Source organism: Diorhabda sublineata, chromosome 11 (assembly GCF_026230105.1).
Source record: "Diorhabda sublineata isolate icDioSubl1.1 chromosome 11, icDioSubl1.1, whole genome shotgun sequence".
NCBI lineage: Eukaryota > Metazoa > Arthropoda > Insecta > Coleoptera > Chrysomelidae > Diorhabda > Diorhabda sublineata.
The window spans coordinates 2,333,381-2,352,200 of record NC_079484.1 but is presented as its reverse complement, the minus strand read 5'-3'; the positions used below and the strand labels follow the sequence as shown (position 1 = coordinate 2,352,200).

Sequence of the window (18,820 nt, the reverse complement as noted above, 5' to 3'; positions counted from 1 at the left end):
TAACTAAATTCTAACTCGATGGAACATAATTAATTTTCGTGAAATTATGTTGTAATGGAATTCAAATACCCAGGAATCGATATTTCAGGATTTGGAGACGTAGAGATCGAAGTAAGACAACAAACAACTAAAGCCTTAAGAATAGCAGCATTTTTGATCGAAACCATCGAAATAGAGGCCAAATCGATGATGAACTACATCGCGGGAACGCTGCCAGAAACGGCGAAAACCGAAAGAATGATGGAAACAGCATAGATGATAGCCAGGAAAAACCCTACTGGATAGGGAAGTGAAGATATCAGAAGATTGAGCAAAATAGAAGACGACAACCAATGGGTTCTATCGAGAAAGGAAAAATTAGGACAAAAGTCGTATGGACAACAACAGATTGGTCAAAATACGACCCAGAAAAAGGTGGGGCGACAACCTTGAAGCAGCGACTACCTAATACACGGAGGAAAAGAAGAAGAACGGATGCTTTCGCAGTACTGATAGAGTTTGAATCAATTCATAGTAAACTAACCACTCAAATAGATTTAGATTCAAGCAGTAGATTATTCAATTTCAATTTGAGACGTCCTGGCACGGTTTCAATAAAAAAATAAAACCTTTATATCCTTAATCAACTATAGTTGATACAGTGACTATCTGTCAGTTACAATGTGGACGTTCGTTCGCATCTGACAGTTGCAACGAATCTGTTTAGCCTTTAATACCACGCCGTTCCACGTATTTTAGTTTCGAGGGGTTTATCAGTCGACTCCATTCGACATCGGACCGTTGTTGGATGATCTATCCAGCTCGACATACGTGTTCGTATATTCTCCAACAACTGACCCCTTGTTACGAATTATATTGAAGCTTCCAATACACTAGCCTACACTATTTTGGTAACATAGTTCGCGAACAATTATTTTTATAATCTTATTTTGTTTTACATTAAACTTGCACCGATGAAAAACTTTGTTAAACGTACGAATCGAGGGGATGATTGATTTAAATATCAAAATACTGAAGAAAAAGCTTCCCACAATTGAGTCATAATCAAAGGAGGGTATTTTTTGGTCCGGCAAGACCTTGGAACCTCGGATATTATTTGTACAACTGTGAACAAGCTTTGCAGTATCTTCTTTAAGAAATTGAGCTGACAATGATTGGAAGTATGACGATTTTTTGAGCTCTAAGTTGGTTTGGAAGCACCGTCCTCTAAATCACTGCTTCAGTTCGTAGGAAAGATGAATATCACTCGGTACTAGGTCGGGATTGTACGGTGAGTGAGTGAGTACTGAAGAAAAAGCTTCCCACAATTGAGTCATAATCAAAGGAGGGTATTTTTTGGTTCCACAAGACCTTGGAACCTCGGATATTATTTGTACAACTGTGAACAAGCTTTGCAGTATCTTCTTTAAGAAATTGAGCTGACAATGATTGGAAATATGACGGTTTTTTGAGCTCTAAGTTGGTTGGGAAGCACCGTCCTCTAAATCACTGCTTCAGTTCGTAGGAAAGATGAATATCACTCGGTACTAGGTCGGGATTGTACGGTGAGTGAGTGAGTACTGAAGAAAAAGCTTCCCACAATTGAGTCATAATCAAAGGAGGGTATTTTTTGGTTCCACAAGACCTTGGAACCTCGGATATTATTTGTACAACTGTGAACAAGCTTTGCAGTATCTTCTTTAAGAAATTGAGCTGACAATGATTGGAAATATGACGGTTTTTTGAGCTCTAAGTTGGTTTGGAAGCACCGTCCTCTAAATCACTGCTTCAGTTCGTAGGAAAGATGAATATCACTCGGTACTAGGTCGGGATTGTACGGTGAGTGAGTGAGTACTGAAGAAAAAGCTTCCCACTATTAACTCATAATCAAATGAGGGTATTTTTAGGTCCGGCAAGACCTTGGAACCTCGGATATTATTTGTACAACTGTGAACAAGCTTTGCAGTATCTTCTTTAAGAAATTGAGCTGACAATGATTGGAAATATGACGGTTTTTTGAGCTCTAAGTTGGTTGGGAAGCACCGTCCTCTAAATCACTGCTTTAGTTCGTAGGAAAGATGAATATCACTCGGTACTAGGTCGGGATTGTATGGTGAGTGAGTGAGTAGTGAAGAAAAAGCTTCCCACAATTGAGTCATAATCAAAGGAGGGTATTTTTTGGTCCGGCAAGACCTTGGAACCTCGGATATTATTTGTACAACTGTGAACAAGCTTTGCAGTATCTTCTTTAAGAAATTGAGCTGACAATGATTGGAAGTATGACGATTTTTTGAGCTCTAAGTTGGTTTGGAAGCACCGTCCTCTAAATCACTGCTTCAGTTCATAGGAAAGATGAATATCACTCGGTACTACGTCGGGATTATATGGTGAGTGTTCGGAGTGTCCTATTGAAGTTGCTGAAGGAGCCGTTGGGTTACAAGGTCGCTTCGGGAACGGTAGGCGTCGCAAACTTTCACGATACAAATCTGCATCAATTGTTATTACAGATTGCGACAGCCAGGAATGTTTAGAGGACATTTTGAAAATGCAAGGCTACAATTTTTCTGGCATCTAAATGGTTTTATCTATATCTCAAAGGCTTCCTCATTAAACTAACCAAAGCTCTACCCTCTATACCTATTCAATACTTACACATTAATTGATGTAAAGTCACTTTATTCATCTAAATCCGCAATAATAATCGTAGTATAATCTCACTGAAGGTTTATTATGACTACGAAATTTATTATTTAATTAGATAGGGCGCTAACGGCTGCGAAGGCGAACCCTGGAATTAATATCGATGCAAATCGGAAAGAACTACGCTTTTCTTTAATAACTTACTCGAACACAAAGGCCACTATTATTATCTAGATCGATCAATTAAATTTCTCAAATCGTATTCTCATAGTTCGTCTGAATTTGAATGATTTAGACCAGTGGTGGATAAACTTCCTTTATAGCGGATCAGAAAGTTTTTGTCATAACAAAAATTATAACAAAATTTATTTTATTTTAAAACAAATTGCCTTTTTCGCGGTAAAATGGAATTTTTATTATTATTAGCAAGTGATTGTGCATTTTTTTGCATTGTAAAATATCGAGCCGTTAACTAATCCTGAACGTGAAGAAGATAGATAGAAATTGGAGAAGCGTGCTTAAGAATTAGGCAAATTCAAAGATGAATAAGAAAGGAAGAGTCAGTGTAGTTTGAAGATTCGTTCGAATTGGATCGCACCACGTACTACAGAAGGTCATGGAGGGTATTGAAGACGCGATTTCATGAGGACATAATAGAATGTTAAGGAGGTGGATAAGTTCAGTTCTTTGGAAGCTCCAATTTCAAAGAATTGTCCTAAACAAGCCCTAAGAATTTTACAGACACAAAATAGGGTATAGTACTGAGCCTTGGGGCACTCCATATTCTATCGGCTTGCAGGATCGTCGTATCAACCCTTACGAGCTGGCTTCTGTGTCGCGAAATTCACAAACAACGAAAGAAACTGGAAAGAAACTTTCTAAACATTAATGAGTTCAAAAAAAAATGCATTGAATTAATCATTTGAATATGTTCATCTGGGAAAAAGTCTGGAACTTCAGTATTAACTTCCTAAGAGGTAATAATTCATGGGAAGCTCTGGAAAGAGTAACATTTTAAGGATGGGGATGTAACGGGAGATTTTGAACTGAAATTCATCAACTTTTTCGACAACTTTTGTTCTTTCAAATTTTATATATTAATTTCGTCGAGAATTACTGCTCTAGAAATCAATAAAGGTTTAAATTTCTCGAATTTTTAATTTCCTTCAATCGGTTTTACGAATAATTAGTAAATGAGGTATATACAGTGCTTCTCGAAAAAAGTCGTTATATAAATGGGACTTACTTGCCTATCCAATCTTATTAATTTCGGATTTACAATGTTTTTGATGATTAATATTAATAAGCACTAGAATTTGAGTTTCGTTTTTAATTAATATCGATTCAAAAGTCCACTTAAGGTTGATTTTAAAAAAGTTTTCAAGTTTTTCAATTGACGGTATGCGATAATATTAAAATACTGAAGAAAAAGCTTCCCACAATTGAGTCATAATCAAAGGAGGGTATTTTTAGGTCCGGCAAGACCTTGGAACCTCGGATATTATTTGTACAACTGTGAACAAGCTTTGCAGTATCTTCTTTAAGAAATTGAGCTGACAATGATTGGAAATATGACGATTTTTTGAGCTCTAAGTTGGTTTGGAAGCGCCGTCCTCTAATCACTGCTTCATTTCGTAGGAAAGATGAATATCACTCGGTACTAGGTCGGGATTGTATGGTGAGTGAGTGAGTAGTGAAGAAAAAGCTTCCCACAATTGAGTCATAATCAAAGGAGGGTATTTTTAGGTCCGGCAAGACCTTGGAACCTGGGATATTATTTGTACAACTGTGAACAAGCTTTGCAGTATCTTCTTTAAGAAATTGAGCTGACAATGATTGGAAATATGACGGTTTTTTGAGCTCTAAGTTGGTTGGGAAGCACCGTCCTCTAAATCACTGCTTTAGTTCGTAGGAAAGATGAATATCACTCGGTACTAGGTCGGGATTGTATGGTGAGTGAGTGAGTAGTGAAGAAAAAGCTTCCCACAATTGAGTCATAATCAAAGGAGGGTATTTTTTGGTCCGGCAAGACCTTGGAACCTCGGATATTATTTGTACAACTGTGAACAAGCTTTGCAGTATCTTCTTTAAGAAATTGAGCTGACAATGATTGGAAGTATGACGATTTTTTGAGCTCTAAGTTGGTTTGGAAGCGCCGTCCTCTAAATCACTGCTTCAGTTCGTAGGAAAGATGAAAAGATGAATATCACTCGGTACTAGGTCGGGATTGTACGGTGAGTGAGTGAGTACTGAAGAAAAAGCTTCCCACAATTGAGTCATAATCAAAGGAGGGTATTTTTAGGTCCGGCAAGACCTTGGAACCTCGGATATTATTTGTACAACTGTGAACAAGCTTTGCAGTATCTTCTTTAAGAAATTGAGCTGACAATGATTGGAAATATGACGATTTTTTGAGCTCTAAGTTGGTTTGGAAGCGCCGTCCTCTAAATCACTGCTTCAGTTCGTAGGAAAGATGAATATCACTCGGTACTAGGTCGGGATTGTACGGGGTCAAGGTTAATTTTAAAAAAAGTTTACAAGTTTTTCAATTGACGGTATGCGATAATATCCAAGCCCTAGGGGAAAAAGTTCTAGAGTAAAATTGTAGGTACTAGAAAGATCTACAACACTTACAACACATAACCTCAAAATTTTTATTTAAAAAATCAAATAATCAAGGTTTTTCAGTGAACACTAATTTTCTTCATTTTGACTAAATATCAAAAACTCGCCCTAATTTTTAATCTATAATTCTCACGTCAAAATAACAGTTTTTGAAAAAAAGTTGGTAATTTTTCAATATGTTGTTGAAATATCTATTTTCTGATGGTAAATATACAATATACGTGGCTGTATATTGTATATAGTTTTCTGGGAAAATTCTTCTTCAAAATTTGTTGTTTCTCAAAACCACTTCGACTTTTTATGTTAATAAAGGAATTTTCTGGTGGTGAATATACATTAATTTCTTTCCATTTCGCTTTTGTATACATCAACTGATAATTGTGAACGAATAATGGAAACACACATTGTATATATCGATGTTAATTGGATGTTGTTTATTTAACCGCAATAACATGCATCAACGGACTAGAATTATTGAACTAGAATATAGTATCTTGTCCTACAGGCGTTTCGTTGAACGTTATCATCAATGTGAAGACAATCACGCTGACCCTATTCCATCATTTAAATCCAGCGATGCTAAAATGAGTAATGAACTCCATGCACTTGATTGGAATCATTACGATTTATCTTAAGTCTTTAATTACATACCCAGCTCAACATAGATGTCAGAAAATAAGTTGATATCATCCCCCCAAAAATGGGTTATTACTAGATGATTACAAAAAACTGTCAAATATGTCAAATCTGTCAATGCCATTGTGAAGTTTGACATTGACAGATACTTGAAACATTGAGGTTAATGTTTTTCTACATCTGGAGAGGAGGTTGGTGCGTTTGAATCATATATTTTGGAGGTACTTCAATCGGAATGGAAAAAATGCTTCGGCAATTGGTTCAAACGCATGTAAGAGTGTATTGATGTTAATGGAGAATATTTTGTAAAACGACAAGTCGTTTTATCCAATTATAAATATTCGTTTTTATTGGCCTCGTATAAATAAGGTCGAAAATGAATCTAAAATGAGTTGTGTCGCAGCTTAAAGGCACTAAAAACCATTAACTATTCGAAAACTACCGAAAAATTAGTAATTTGTTTATTTTTAATGTAATTATACAATTTGAGGGCTGCGTGATTTATTTTTGACCAAAAAATCTTTTTGATTTGATTGTTTTAAAAAAATTTAGATAGTTTATTGGATTTGTTGATATTGTCTATCAAAATTCAACTTTTATTTTATCTACTGCAGCAAATTTCATCTTGAAATCGTTAAAATTCATGAAATTGATAGCAATTTAGAATACGTGTATATAAATTCAAATCTTACGGCCGCCATTTTGAATTTAAGAACTTTGAAAACCCCACAACTTTTTCAAAAACATTTTCCCTTTATTCTGATATAAAATCAGTTAAATTTTATTATTTTTTCTATAATTACTGGATTGGTAAAGTTTTATTCGGTTCTCAAGCATAATATCCCGTAAAATGTTTATGAGAACATCAAAAATAAAGGAGATATCAGGGAAAAAACTCGCCCCCTAAGCTGAGCTTGAAGGATCTCAAAAGAATTGATTATAAAACACAATTCCCCCGGTCTGTAAATAAAAGACAAACAGACCTTGACAAAACTGGGTCGGGACGTAATACCTTTCCATAAAAACCCACAATAAATATAATGTAACGCTGCTAAATAGGCTATTAGGTAGACGATTCCAACCATATTCAACGCGAAAGTGTTTCATATATCATAAGAAATTGTCCAACTTTTATAAATTTCAGTTCACACATAAATGCGTCCACCTATTTCTGGACGGTCCGAAGGGAATGTATTTCCATTCATTCTGAATGGGAAAACTTGAAATTGTTTACCGGAAAACTTTTTAGTCTGGTTGAAATAAAATCAAACAGGATTTGTCAAAATCAGCTGATTCAATAATGGCCACTGTGGGGTAAACATATACTTATGCTGCATTTTATAGGTTATTATTTCCAGTTTTATTGTGAGACTACGAAAAAGTACGAAATGGTTGAATCTTATGGAAAATTATTCTAACTAAAGTTTTCTCCCCCTAATTAAAAGGGGTTAATTCCACCTTGTACCTTTTAGCTGTCACTGTTCAATAAATTTGAACGCAACAACAAAACTCCACTAATTTAACCACAAAATAAATACAAACGTTCTAGTTTACTGCATACTGCAAGAATACTCAGTTTCAGATGTATTAGATCCACCATAAAGCAATTAAACCATAAAACAACCGGAAAAAAGCAAACGGGTGTATACGAAATAAATCTTTTACCCCACGACCGCCATTTTGACGTAGATCAGCGTTTTCTTAGTTTGTCTAATTTGTGACGATTGCTAAATACACGTAAACATTTCTAAAATTAATATTTTAACGTTCTATGGTACATAAGCGACAGTAAACGTTTCGTCCAAAACCTATTGCCACTGCTAATCACTCGCCGCGGCCATTTTATAAGTTAATTGTTAATTAAACTCACATTTCTGCACAGATTTTGAAGTTGTGCTTTCAATTATTATCCTTTTCTGGACTTTACCATTAAATGGAATAGTTTATGTTGTATTCATGGTAATTTATCATAAAAATATTCTTGTTGGGCAAAAGGTGTGTACATATGACATAGATGTCCTCCGAAACTGTACAAAAGACAGTAAACGTTCCCTCCAAAACATTATTTTACAAATAAATTGTTAGTTAACCTCACTTTTCTGAACAGTTTATGTTTTATTTGTGGTACTTTGTACCATTAATATCCTTTTAAAGAAGGATCTGTTTGCTTGTGTCGTAAATGTTCTCCAAAACTGGACAAGAAACAGTAAACGTTCCCTCCAAAACCTTATTTTCACCGCACACGATCCCTCGCGGCCATTTTACAAATAAATTGTTAGTTAACCTCACTTTTCTGAACAGTTTATGTTTTATTTGTGGTACTTTGTACCATTAATATCCTTTTAAAGAAGGATCTGTTTGCTTGTGTCGTAAATGTTCTCCAAAACTGGACAAGAAACAGTAAACGTTCCCTCCAAAACCTTATTTTCACCGCACACGATCCCTCGCGGCCATTTTACAAATAAATTGTTAGTTAACCTCACTTTTCTGAACAGTTTATGTTTTATTTGTGGTACTTTGTACCATTAATATCCTTTTAAAGAAGGATCTGTTTGCTGGTGTCGTAAATGTTCTCCAAAACTGGACAAGAAACAGTAAACGTTCCCTCCAAAACCTTATTTTCACCGCACACGATCCCTCGCGGCCATTTTACAAATAAATTGTTAGTTAACCTCACTTTTCTGAACAGTTTATGTTTTATTTGTGGTACTTTGTACCATTAATATCCTTTTAAAGAAGGATCTGTTTGCTTGTGTCGTAAATGTTCTCCAAAACTGGACAAGGAACAGTAAACGTTCCCTCCAAAACCTTATTTTCACCGCACACGATCCCTCGCGGCCATTTTACAAATAAATTGTTAGTTAACCTCACTTTTCTGAACAGTTTATGTTTTATTTGTGGTACTTTGTACCATTAATATCCTTTTAAAGAAGGATCTGTTTGCTTGTGTCGTAAATGTTCTCCAAAACTGGACAAGGAACAGTAAACGTTCCCTCCAAAACCTTATTTTCACCGCACACGATCCCTCGCGCCCGTTTTACAAATAAATTGTTAGTTAACCTCACTTTTCTGAACAGTTTATGTTTTATTTGTGGTACTTTGTACCATTAATATCCTTTTAAAGAAGGATCTGTTTGCTGGTGTCGTAAATGTTCTCCAAAACTGGACAAGAAACAGTAAACGTTCCCTCCAAAACCTTATTTTAACCGCACACGATCCCTCGCGGCCATTTTACAAATAAATTGTTAGTTAACCTCACTTTTCTGAACAGTTGTTTTTAACAATATTTTTTCTCAGTGTAACAAGAAATGTGGAACAAACTCAAGGTCAAAAATATCCGCCACCAATCAAAGTTACCGCCGTTTCTGCTCAATTTACACTTCAGTGCTACAGTCTCTTGTAATAAACCATCAAGTTTGAATTATCTTATCGTCTTCCGGAGCTATCTAGTTCGCTCATTGTCCTATAAACACCTATTTTTAGATATACGCCTTTCTAGGAAAATAACTTTCCGAACAGTCAACAATTTTTCATCGAAACGATGGAAAGACCTCGAACACATTTGCCTTTCATCTTGTTTCCGGAGAATTCGCCGCATCTTCTCGGAAATTATTACGTAGCTTCCCGACTCCAAAGACGTTTCCACTTGACTTCACTACACGGATATAACCTGAGGGGTGCAAAAAATCGGCGGCGCTTGTTACCATTATAAATTTCGAGAAAAAACTTGACTTGTCGCTATTTTTAGTTTTCCCCAAGACACTACAATTAACTTAAAACTATTGTATATAGGACAAACATCGCAGTGAATCGAAAATAGACTAAGAAATCATCGAGACGATACAAAACGAAAAACTGCGTTTACACGCCATGTTATAATAAAAGTATGTTCACTCCAATGAAAATACAAGAAATTTTTTAACCAAAAAACAATAATCTGTAGAGAACTATGAAATGCATTAAAATAATTGTACTGCACTGAATAGATCTAACAAAATCGAAACCGGTCAAGAAATAATTCGCCTTGTAGCTATTTTTATTTCTTAAATATTAAATTGGAACTATGATATATAGGACAAACATCGCAGTGAATCGAAAATAGACTAAAAAATCATCGATACGATACAAAACGAAAAACTGCGTTTACACGCCATGTTTTAGTAAAAGTACGTTCACTCCAATGAAAATACAAGAAATTTTTTAACCAAAAAACAATAATCTGTAGAGAACTATGAAATACATTAAAATAATTGTACTGCACTGAATAGATCTAACAAAATCGAAACCGGTCAAGAAATAATTCGCCTTGTAGCTATTTTTATTTCTTAAATATTAAATTGGAACTATGATATATAGGACAAACATCGCAGTGAATCGAAAATAGACTAAAAAATCATCGATACGATACAAAACGAAAAACTGCGTTTACACGCCATGTTATAATAAAAGTACGTACACTCCATTGAAAATACAAGAATTTTTTAACCAAAAAACAATAATCTGTAGAGAACTATGAAATGCATTAAAATAATTGTACTGCACTGAATAGATCTAACAAAATCGAAACCGGTCAAGAAATAATTCGCCTTGTCGCTATTTTTATTTCTTAAATATTAAATTGGAACTATGATATATAGGACAAACATCGCAGTGAATCGAAAATAGACTAAAAAATCATCGATACGATACAAAACGAAAAACTGCGTTTACACGCCATGTTATAGTAAAAGTACGTTCACTCCAATGAAAATACAAGAAATTTTTTAACCAAAAAACAATAATCTGTAGAGAACTATGAAATACATTAAAATAATTGTACTGCACTGAATAGATCTAACAAAATCGAAACCGGTCAAGAAATAATTCGCCTTGTAGCTATTTTTATTTCTTAAATATTAAATTGGAACTATGATATATAGGACAAACATCGCAGTGAATCGAAAATAGACTAAAAAATCATCGATACGATACAAAACGAAAAACTGCGTTAACAAATCAGATTTTTTCTCTTTAAAGGAAAGACAGATAATATTTTTGAATTAGTACAACTAGAAGAAACAGTTTTATATTTGAATATATGTTATACGGTTATAATTGAAAAAATTTCTATGAGTTTTATCTTTTCGAAAGAACCGCTACGCTCTCTATAGTAAAACGACGAAAATACTAATATTGAAAATGCGTACAGTCATATTTTTTTATTTTGCTGAATTGCCATTTGGATAGCTTTATAAAAATGCTGAGCAACGCCGAGAATCAAATGATGTAAATAAAAATTCCAGCAAGAGCTTTTGATTCAAAAATGCAAAGAGGAGGGATACGTGTCGACCGTAAATTTAAAATAGAAACTCCTCGTCGTTCGGAGCGTATAAGAGAGATGGATTTTGTAATAAAGTAGGTATCTGTTTCATGTAAACTAATATGGCGCATGTATTTGGGTCAGCAAAAGTTTTAAAAAACTGTTGGGATACGCCACACACAAAATACGGATTCGTTCGAATAGATAAATTTTCTTTAACTCTTTAATTAACTGTAAAAAGATATCTAGAAGTGGATTTTACGTTTTGAAAAACCTATAATTCAAATTCTATCAAAAATAAGACGTCTGTGGATGCGGTAAACAAGCTAGAACTAGAAACACAAAGAAGCAAACAAAAAAAACAAATTTTCTAATTTTTCAACGTATATAAAGTTATTACTAGATATACGTATATGCTTAAAAGCGTTTTGGTTGTGGGATTGTGGCAAAATTAAACACCAAAGTGTACTAACTCTAATATATTTCCGAGCTATCTAATACTCATGTATTTGTCGTCTTATTTAATTAATTTTAAATCAGAAATGACCTCAAATCAATGAGATCCGACGTATGTTTCGTTGTCTGCAGACTACAGATCTGTTGACATTCATCACAGGATGAATACGAATACGAATAAGAACGTAAGTCCGAGTTAACAACTGGCCAACGAAACATTTTATGGCTTTTATTGGATAAAATTGTGACAACGTGTTAGGATATTTATAACTGTCCCGAAAATGTTGAAGCAGAGTCGTAAAATGAAGAAATGATAAACCTGAAGTGAGAATTTAGGTCAGAAATAATCTTTCTTATTCTACCAACTGGTTCCAAAAGCTCACAAAGTAAACTATCAAGAATCCACTTTGTGATTATTTAATTCAAATTTCTTGAAGTCAGAAGGTGTAAATCACGTGCTGCTGAGGCAGCTACTTGACTGGTAAACAGTTCAAGGTACCTAAGAGATCGCAGAGTCAAAGTCTCGGCAAGACAAATCCACTGTTTTCGGGCTCCAGTTTATTTTTCTGGGTGGAAACTTCACCGTCAACGATGAACTTCAAGACCTGATCTGATCTTGCTGGTGGTAACATGAAATAGAGGATCTGGTGTCGTAACAAATCCTTGTTTCTTCATGGGGATTTCATACGTCACAAATTTGCTAACAAAGTAACAGATATTGCAGAAGATTGACAAAATAGAAGATTGTATCCAAAATGTTGAGGATTAATGGAGTTGAAACGACTATAGAATATGCTTCCTTCAACAATGCTTCGATTTCCAAGGCTACTATACACTAATGTGGATTCGCAGAGATGCAATATCCACCATATAGCCCTGATCTGGCCCCGTCCAGCTATTTTTTATTCGCAAAGCTATGTTAGGTCAAGAATCAAATAAACCGAATGTTCAAATGTGAAATTGGTATTTTCAAAAAATTGTTTTACCTGCAAAACAGTTCTGTAGAAAGACGGTTCCAAAAAATATGAACAAATACTTGCTGCTTTTCATTTTGTCTGTTTTACAACTCACTTTGGCCCGATGGAGATTATTGTGTATGTGATAATGAGCCGGCCGAATCGTCGGCGATTGGAATAGAAAAAACTCCAAACTCTCGACGTGTTCAAAGATGGAAGATATGCGGAAAACTGACGGAAAATCAAACAGGTGCTTCGAGTGAGTCGGCGACAAAAGAGACTTGCGCGGAATGCCCACAAAATATATTGTAATGTGTGAAGGGGATCTTGGTATTTTGTCTGTTCCCATCTGGAGAATAGTTTTCATAGGATACTTGTTTTTACGTGGATTTACTGGCATGCGAAGGAAGTTCGACGTGTCGCCTCAGGGGCGGGCGATACATAAAATTATATAAAGAGTTATCATAAAATAATGCACAATAATCGGAAAACGTACAAGAAAATGATAAAATAAGAAGAAATAATCGGATGCGAAACAAGGATGATCCATTAATGTTCAAAAACGTTTTTCCCTGATTTTTCTGGTAAATAAATGCTGCTAATTGGCCGTCCTAGGGTGCTCTGTGGCCTTCAACTATCTAGGAATAATGTTGGGACAAATAAACAAACATATAATAGAGGAAAGGATACAAAAAGAAGAGCAGAAGAAACAAAAACCTATTAAAAAACAAAAACATAACCAAACAAAGCCCTACTAAGACCAGTTATGACGTACGCGATGGAAACAACAGTAAACGACAAAAGGAAAGAAGAAGAACTCAAACTTTATGTTTAGAAGTTATTTTCGAGGTTATAAAGTAAAACAAAGGTCGGGTTTCGAATTTTTTCTTTTGACTGCCAGATAAATCGTTTAGAATTTACGAAACCGAGTATATTCAATATAAATTGATGATTTTATTTAAAAATTGCGAACTTACTGGTTGTTTAGAAGTTATTTTCGAGGTTATAAAGTAAAACAAAGGTCGGGTTTCGAATTTTTTCTTTTGACTGCCAGATAAATCGTTTAGAATTTACGAAACCGAGTATATTCAATATAAATTGATGATTTTATTTAAAAATTGCGAACTTACTGGTTGTTTAGAAGTTATTTTCGAGGTTATAAAGTAAAACAAAGGTCGGGTTTCGAATTTTTTCTTTTGACTGCCAGATAAATCGTTTAGAATTTACGAAACCGAGTATATTCAAGATAAATTGATGATTTTATTTAAAAATTGCGAACTTACTGGATGTTTAGAAGTTATTTTCGAGGTTATAAAGTAAAACAAAGGTCGGGTTTCGAATTTTTTGTTTTGACTGCCAGATAAATCGTTTAAAATTTACGAAACCGAGTATATTCAAGATAAATTGATGATTTTATTTAAAAATTGCGAACTTACTGGATGTTTAGAAGTTATTTTCGAGGTTATAAAGTAAAACAAAGGTCGGGTTTCGAATTTTTTGTTTTGACTGCCAGATAAATCGTTTAAAATTTACGAAACCGAGTATATTCAATATAAATTGATGATTTTATTTAAAAATTGCGAACTTACTGGTTGTTTAGAAGTTATTTTCGAGGTTATAAAGTAAAACAAAGGTCGGGTTTCGAATTTTTTGTTTTGACTGCCAGATAAATCGTTTAAAATTTACGAAACCGAGTATATTCAAGATAAATTGATGATTTTATTTAAAAATTGCGAACTTACTGGTTGTTTAGAAGTTATTTTCGAGGTTATAAAGTAAAACAAAGGTCGGGTTTCGAATTTTTTCTTTTGACTGCCAGATAAATCGTTTAAAATTTACGAAACCGAGTATATTCAAGATAAATTGATGATTTTATTTAAAAATTGCGAACTTACTGGTTGTTTAGAAGTTATTTTCGAGGTTATAAAGTAAAACAAAGGTCGGGTTTCGATTTTTTTCTTTTGACTGCCAGGTAAATCGTTTAAAATTTACGAAACCGAGTATATTCAAGATAAATTGATGATTTTATTTAAAAATTGCGAACTTACTGGTTGTTTAGAAGTTATTTTCGAGGTTATAAAGTAAAACAAAGGTCGGGTTTCGAGTTTTTTCTTTTGACTGCCAGATAAATCGTTTAAAATTTACGAAACCGAGTATATTCAAGATAAATTGATGATTTTATTTAAAAATTGCGAACTTACTGGTTGTTTAGAAGTTATTTTCGAGGTTATAAAGTAAAACAAAGGTCGGGTTTCGAGTTTTTTCTTTTGACTGCCAGATAAATCGTTTAGAATTTACGAAACCGAGTATATTCAATATAAATTGATGATTTTATTTAAAAATTGCGAACTTACTGGATGTTTAGAAGTTATTTTCGAGGTTATAAAGTAAAACAAAGGTCGGGATTCGAATTTTTTGTTTTGACTGCCAGATAAATCGTTTAAAATTTACGAAACCGAGTATATTCAATATAAATTGATGATTTTATTTAAAAATTGCGAACTTACTGGTTGTTTAGAAGTTATTTTCGAGGTTATAAAGTAAAACAAAGGTCGGGTTTCGAATTTTTTGTTTTGACTGCCAGATAAATCGTTTAAAATTTACGAAACCGAGTATATTCAAGATAAATTGATGATTTTATTTAAAAATTGCGAACTTACTGGTTGTTTAGAAGTTATTTTCGAGGTTATAAAGTAAAACAAAGGTCGGGTTTCGAATTTTTTCTTTTGACTGCCAGATAAATCGTTTAAAATTTACGAAACCGAGTATATTCAAGATAAATTGATGATTTTATTTAAAAATTGCGAACTTACTGGTTGTTTAGAAGTTATTTTCGAGGTTATAAAGTAAAACAAAGGTCGGGTTTCGATTTTTTTCTTTTGACTGCCAGGTAAATCGTTTAAAATTTACGAAACCGAGTATATTCAAGATAAATTGATGATTTTATTTAAAAATTGCGAACTTACTGGTTGTTTAGAAGTTATTTTCGAGGTTATAAAGTAAAACAAAGGTCGGGTTTCGAGTTTTTTCTTTTGACTGCCAGATAAATCGTTTAAAATTTACGAAACCGAGTATATTCAAGATAAATTGATGATTTTATTTAAAAATTGCGAACTTACTGGTTGTTTAGAAGTTATTTTCGAGGTTATAAAGTAAAACAAAGGTCGGGTTTCGAGTTTTTTCTTTTGACTGCCAGATAAATCGTTTAAAATTTACGAAACCGAGTATATTCAATATAAATTGATGATTTTATTTAAAAATTGCGAACTTACTGGTTGTTTAGAAGTTATTTTCGAGGTTATAAAGTAAAACAAAGGTCGGGTTTCGAGTTTTTTCTTTTGACTGCCAGATAAATCGTTTAGAATTTACGAAACCGAGTATATTCAATATAAATTGATGATTTTATTTAAAAATTGCGAACTTATTGGTTGTTTAGAAGTTATTTTCGAGGTTATAAAATAAAACAAAGGTCGGGTTTCGAATTTTTTGTTTTGACTGCCAGATAAATCGTTTAAAATTTACGAAACCGAGTATATTCAATATAAATTGATGATTTTATTTAAAAATTGCGAACTTACTGGTTGTTTAGAAGTTATTTTCGAGGTTATAAAGTAAAACAAAGGTCGGGTTTCGAATTTTTTGTTTTGACTGCCAGATAAATCGTTTAGAATTTACGAAACCGAGTATATTCAATATAAATTGATGATTTTATTTAAAAATTGCGAACTTACTGGTTGTTTAGAAGTTATTTTCGAGGTTATAAAGTAAAACAAAGGTCGGGTTTCGAGTTTTTTCTTTTGACTGCCAGATAAATCGTTTAAAATTTACGAAACCGAGTATATTCAAGATAAATTGATGATTTTATTTAAAAATTGCGAACTTACTGGTTGTTTAGAAGTTATTTTCGAGGTTATAAAGTAAAACAAAGGTCGGGTTTCGAGTTTTTTCTTTTGACTGCCAGATAAATCGTTTAAAATTTACGAAACCGAGTATATTCAAGATAAATTGATGATTTTATTTAAAAATTGCGAACTTACTGGTTGTTTAGAAGTTATTTTCGAGGTTATAAAGTAAAACAAAGGTCGGGTTTCGATTTTTTTCTTTTGACTGCCAGGTAAATCGTTTAAAATTTACGAAACCGAGTATATTCAAGATAAATTGATGATTTTATTTAAAAATTGCGAACTTACTGGTTGTTTAGAAGTTATTTTCGAGGTTATAAAGTAAAACAAAGGTCGGGTTTCGAGTTTTTTCTTTTGACTGCCAGATAAATCGTTTAAAATTTACGAAACCGAGTATATTCAAGATAAATTGATGATTTTATTTAAAAATTGCGAACTTACTGGTTGTTTAGAAGTTATTTTCGAGGTTATAAAGTAAAACAAAGGTCGGGTTTCGAGTTTTTTCTTTTGACTGCCAGATAAATCGTTTAGAATTTACGAAACCGAGTATATTCAATATAAATTGATGATTTTATTTAAAAATTGCGAACTTACTGGATGTTTAGAAGTTATTTTCGAGGTTATAAAGTAAAACAAAGGTCGGGATTCGAATTTTTTGTTTTGACTGCCAGATAAATCGTTTAAAATTTACGAAACCGAGTATATTCAATATAAATTGATGATTTTATTTAAAAATTGCGAACTTACTGGTTGTTTAGAAGTTATTTTCGAGGTTATAAAGTAAAACAAAGGTCGGGTTTCGAATTTTTTGTTTTGACTGCCAGATAAATCGTTTAAAATTTACGAAACCGAGTATATTCAAGATAAATTGATGATTTTATTTAAAAATTGCGAACTTACTGGTTGTTTAGAAGTTATTTTCGAGGTTATAAAGTAAAACAAAGGTCGGGTTTCGAATTTTTTCTTTTGACTGCCAGATAAATCGTTTAAAATTTACGAAACCGAGTATATTCAAGATAAATTGATGATTTTATTTAAAAATTGCGAACTTACTGGTTGTTTAGAAGTTATTTTCGAGGTTATAAAGTAAAACAAAGGTCGGGTTTCGATTTTTTTCTTTTGACTGCCAGGTAAATCGTTTAAAATTTACGAAACCGAGTATATTCAAGATAAATTGATGATTTTATTTAAAAATTGCGAACTTACTGGTTGTTTAGAAGTTATTTTCGAGGTTATAAAGTAAAACAAAGGTCGGGTTTCGAGTTTTTTCTTTTGACTGCCAGATAAATCGTTTAAAATTTACGAAACCGAGTATATTCAAGATAAATTGATGATTTTATTTAAAAATTGCGAACTTACTGGTTGTTTAGAAGTTATTTTCGAGGTTATAAAGTAAAACAAAGGTCGGGTTTCGAGTTTTTTCTTTTGACTGCCAGATAAATCGTTTAAAATTTACGAAACCGAGTATATTCAATATAAATTGATGATTTTATTTAAAAATTGCGAACTTACTGGTTGTTTAGAAGTTATTTTCGAGGTTATAAAGTAAAACAAAGGTCGGGTTTCGAGTTTTTTCTTTTGACTGCCAGATAAATCGTTTAGAATTTACGAAACCGAGTATATTCAATATAAATTGATGATTTTATTTAAAAATTGCGAACTTATTGGTTGTTTAGAAGTTATTTTCGAGGTTATAAAGTAAAACAAAGGTCGGGTTTCGAATTTTTTGTTTTGACTGCCAGATAAATCGTTTAGAATTTACGAAACCGAGTATATTCAATATAAATTGATGATTTTATTTAAAAATTGCGAACTTACTGGTTGTTTAGAAGTTATTTTCGAGGTTATAAAGTAAAACAAAGGTCGGGTTTCGAATTTTTTGTTTTGACTGCCAGATAAATCGTTTAGAATTTACGAAACCGAGTATATTCAATATAAATTGATGATTTTATTTAAAAATTGCGAACTTACTGGTTGTTTAGAAGTTATTTTCGAGGTTATAAAGTAAAACAAAGGTCGGGTTTCGAGTTTTTTCTTTTGACTGCCAGATAAATCGTTTAAAATTTACGAAACCGAGTATATTCAAGATAAATTGATGATTTTATTTAAAAATTGCGAACTTACTGGTTGTTTAGAAGTTATTTTCGAGGTTATAAAGTAAAACAAAGGTCGGGTTTCGAGTTTTTTCTTTTGACTGCCAGATAAATCGTTTAAAATTTACGAAACCGAGTATATTCAAGATAAATTGATGATTTTATTTAAAAATTGCGAACTTACTGGTTGTTTAGAAGTTATTTTCGAGGTTATAAAGTAAAAAAAAAGTCGGT

At 33.0% G+C, this 18,820-nt stretch overlaps 1 protein-coding gene across 3 annotated transcripts in view; it reads right to left on the bottom strand.

Annotated features, from left to right (window-relative positions):
• The window catches only part of LOC130450092 (cysteine-rich motor neuron 1 protein), a 153,112-nt gene extending 140,322 nt beyond the window's left edge, over positions 1–12,790 (bottom strand). For all 3 annotated transcript variants that reach the window (XM_056788288.1, XM_056788289.1, XM_056788290.1), the window contains exon 1: positions 12,622–12,790. In XM_056788288.1, coding sequence (XP_056644266.1) covers positions 12,622–12,685 — 64 coding nt within the window. In that variant the 5' untranslated portion in view covers positions 12,686–12,790. The remainder of the gene's footprint in view (positions 1–12,621) is intronic.
• Between the last annotated feature and the right edge of the window lie 6,030 nt (positions 12,791–18,820).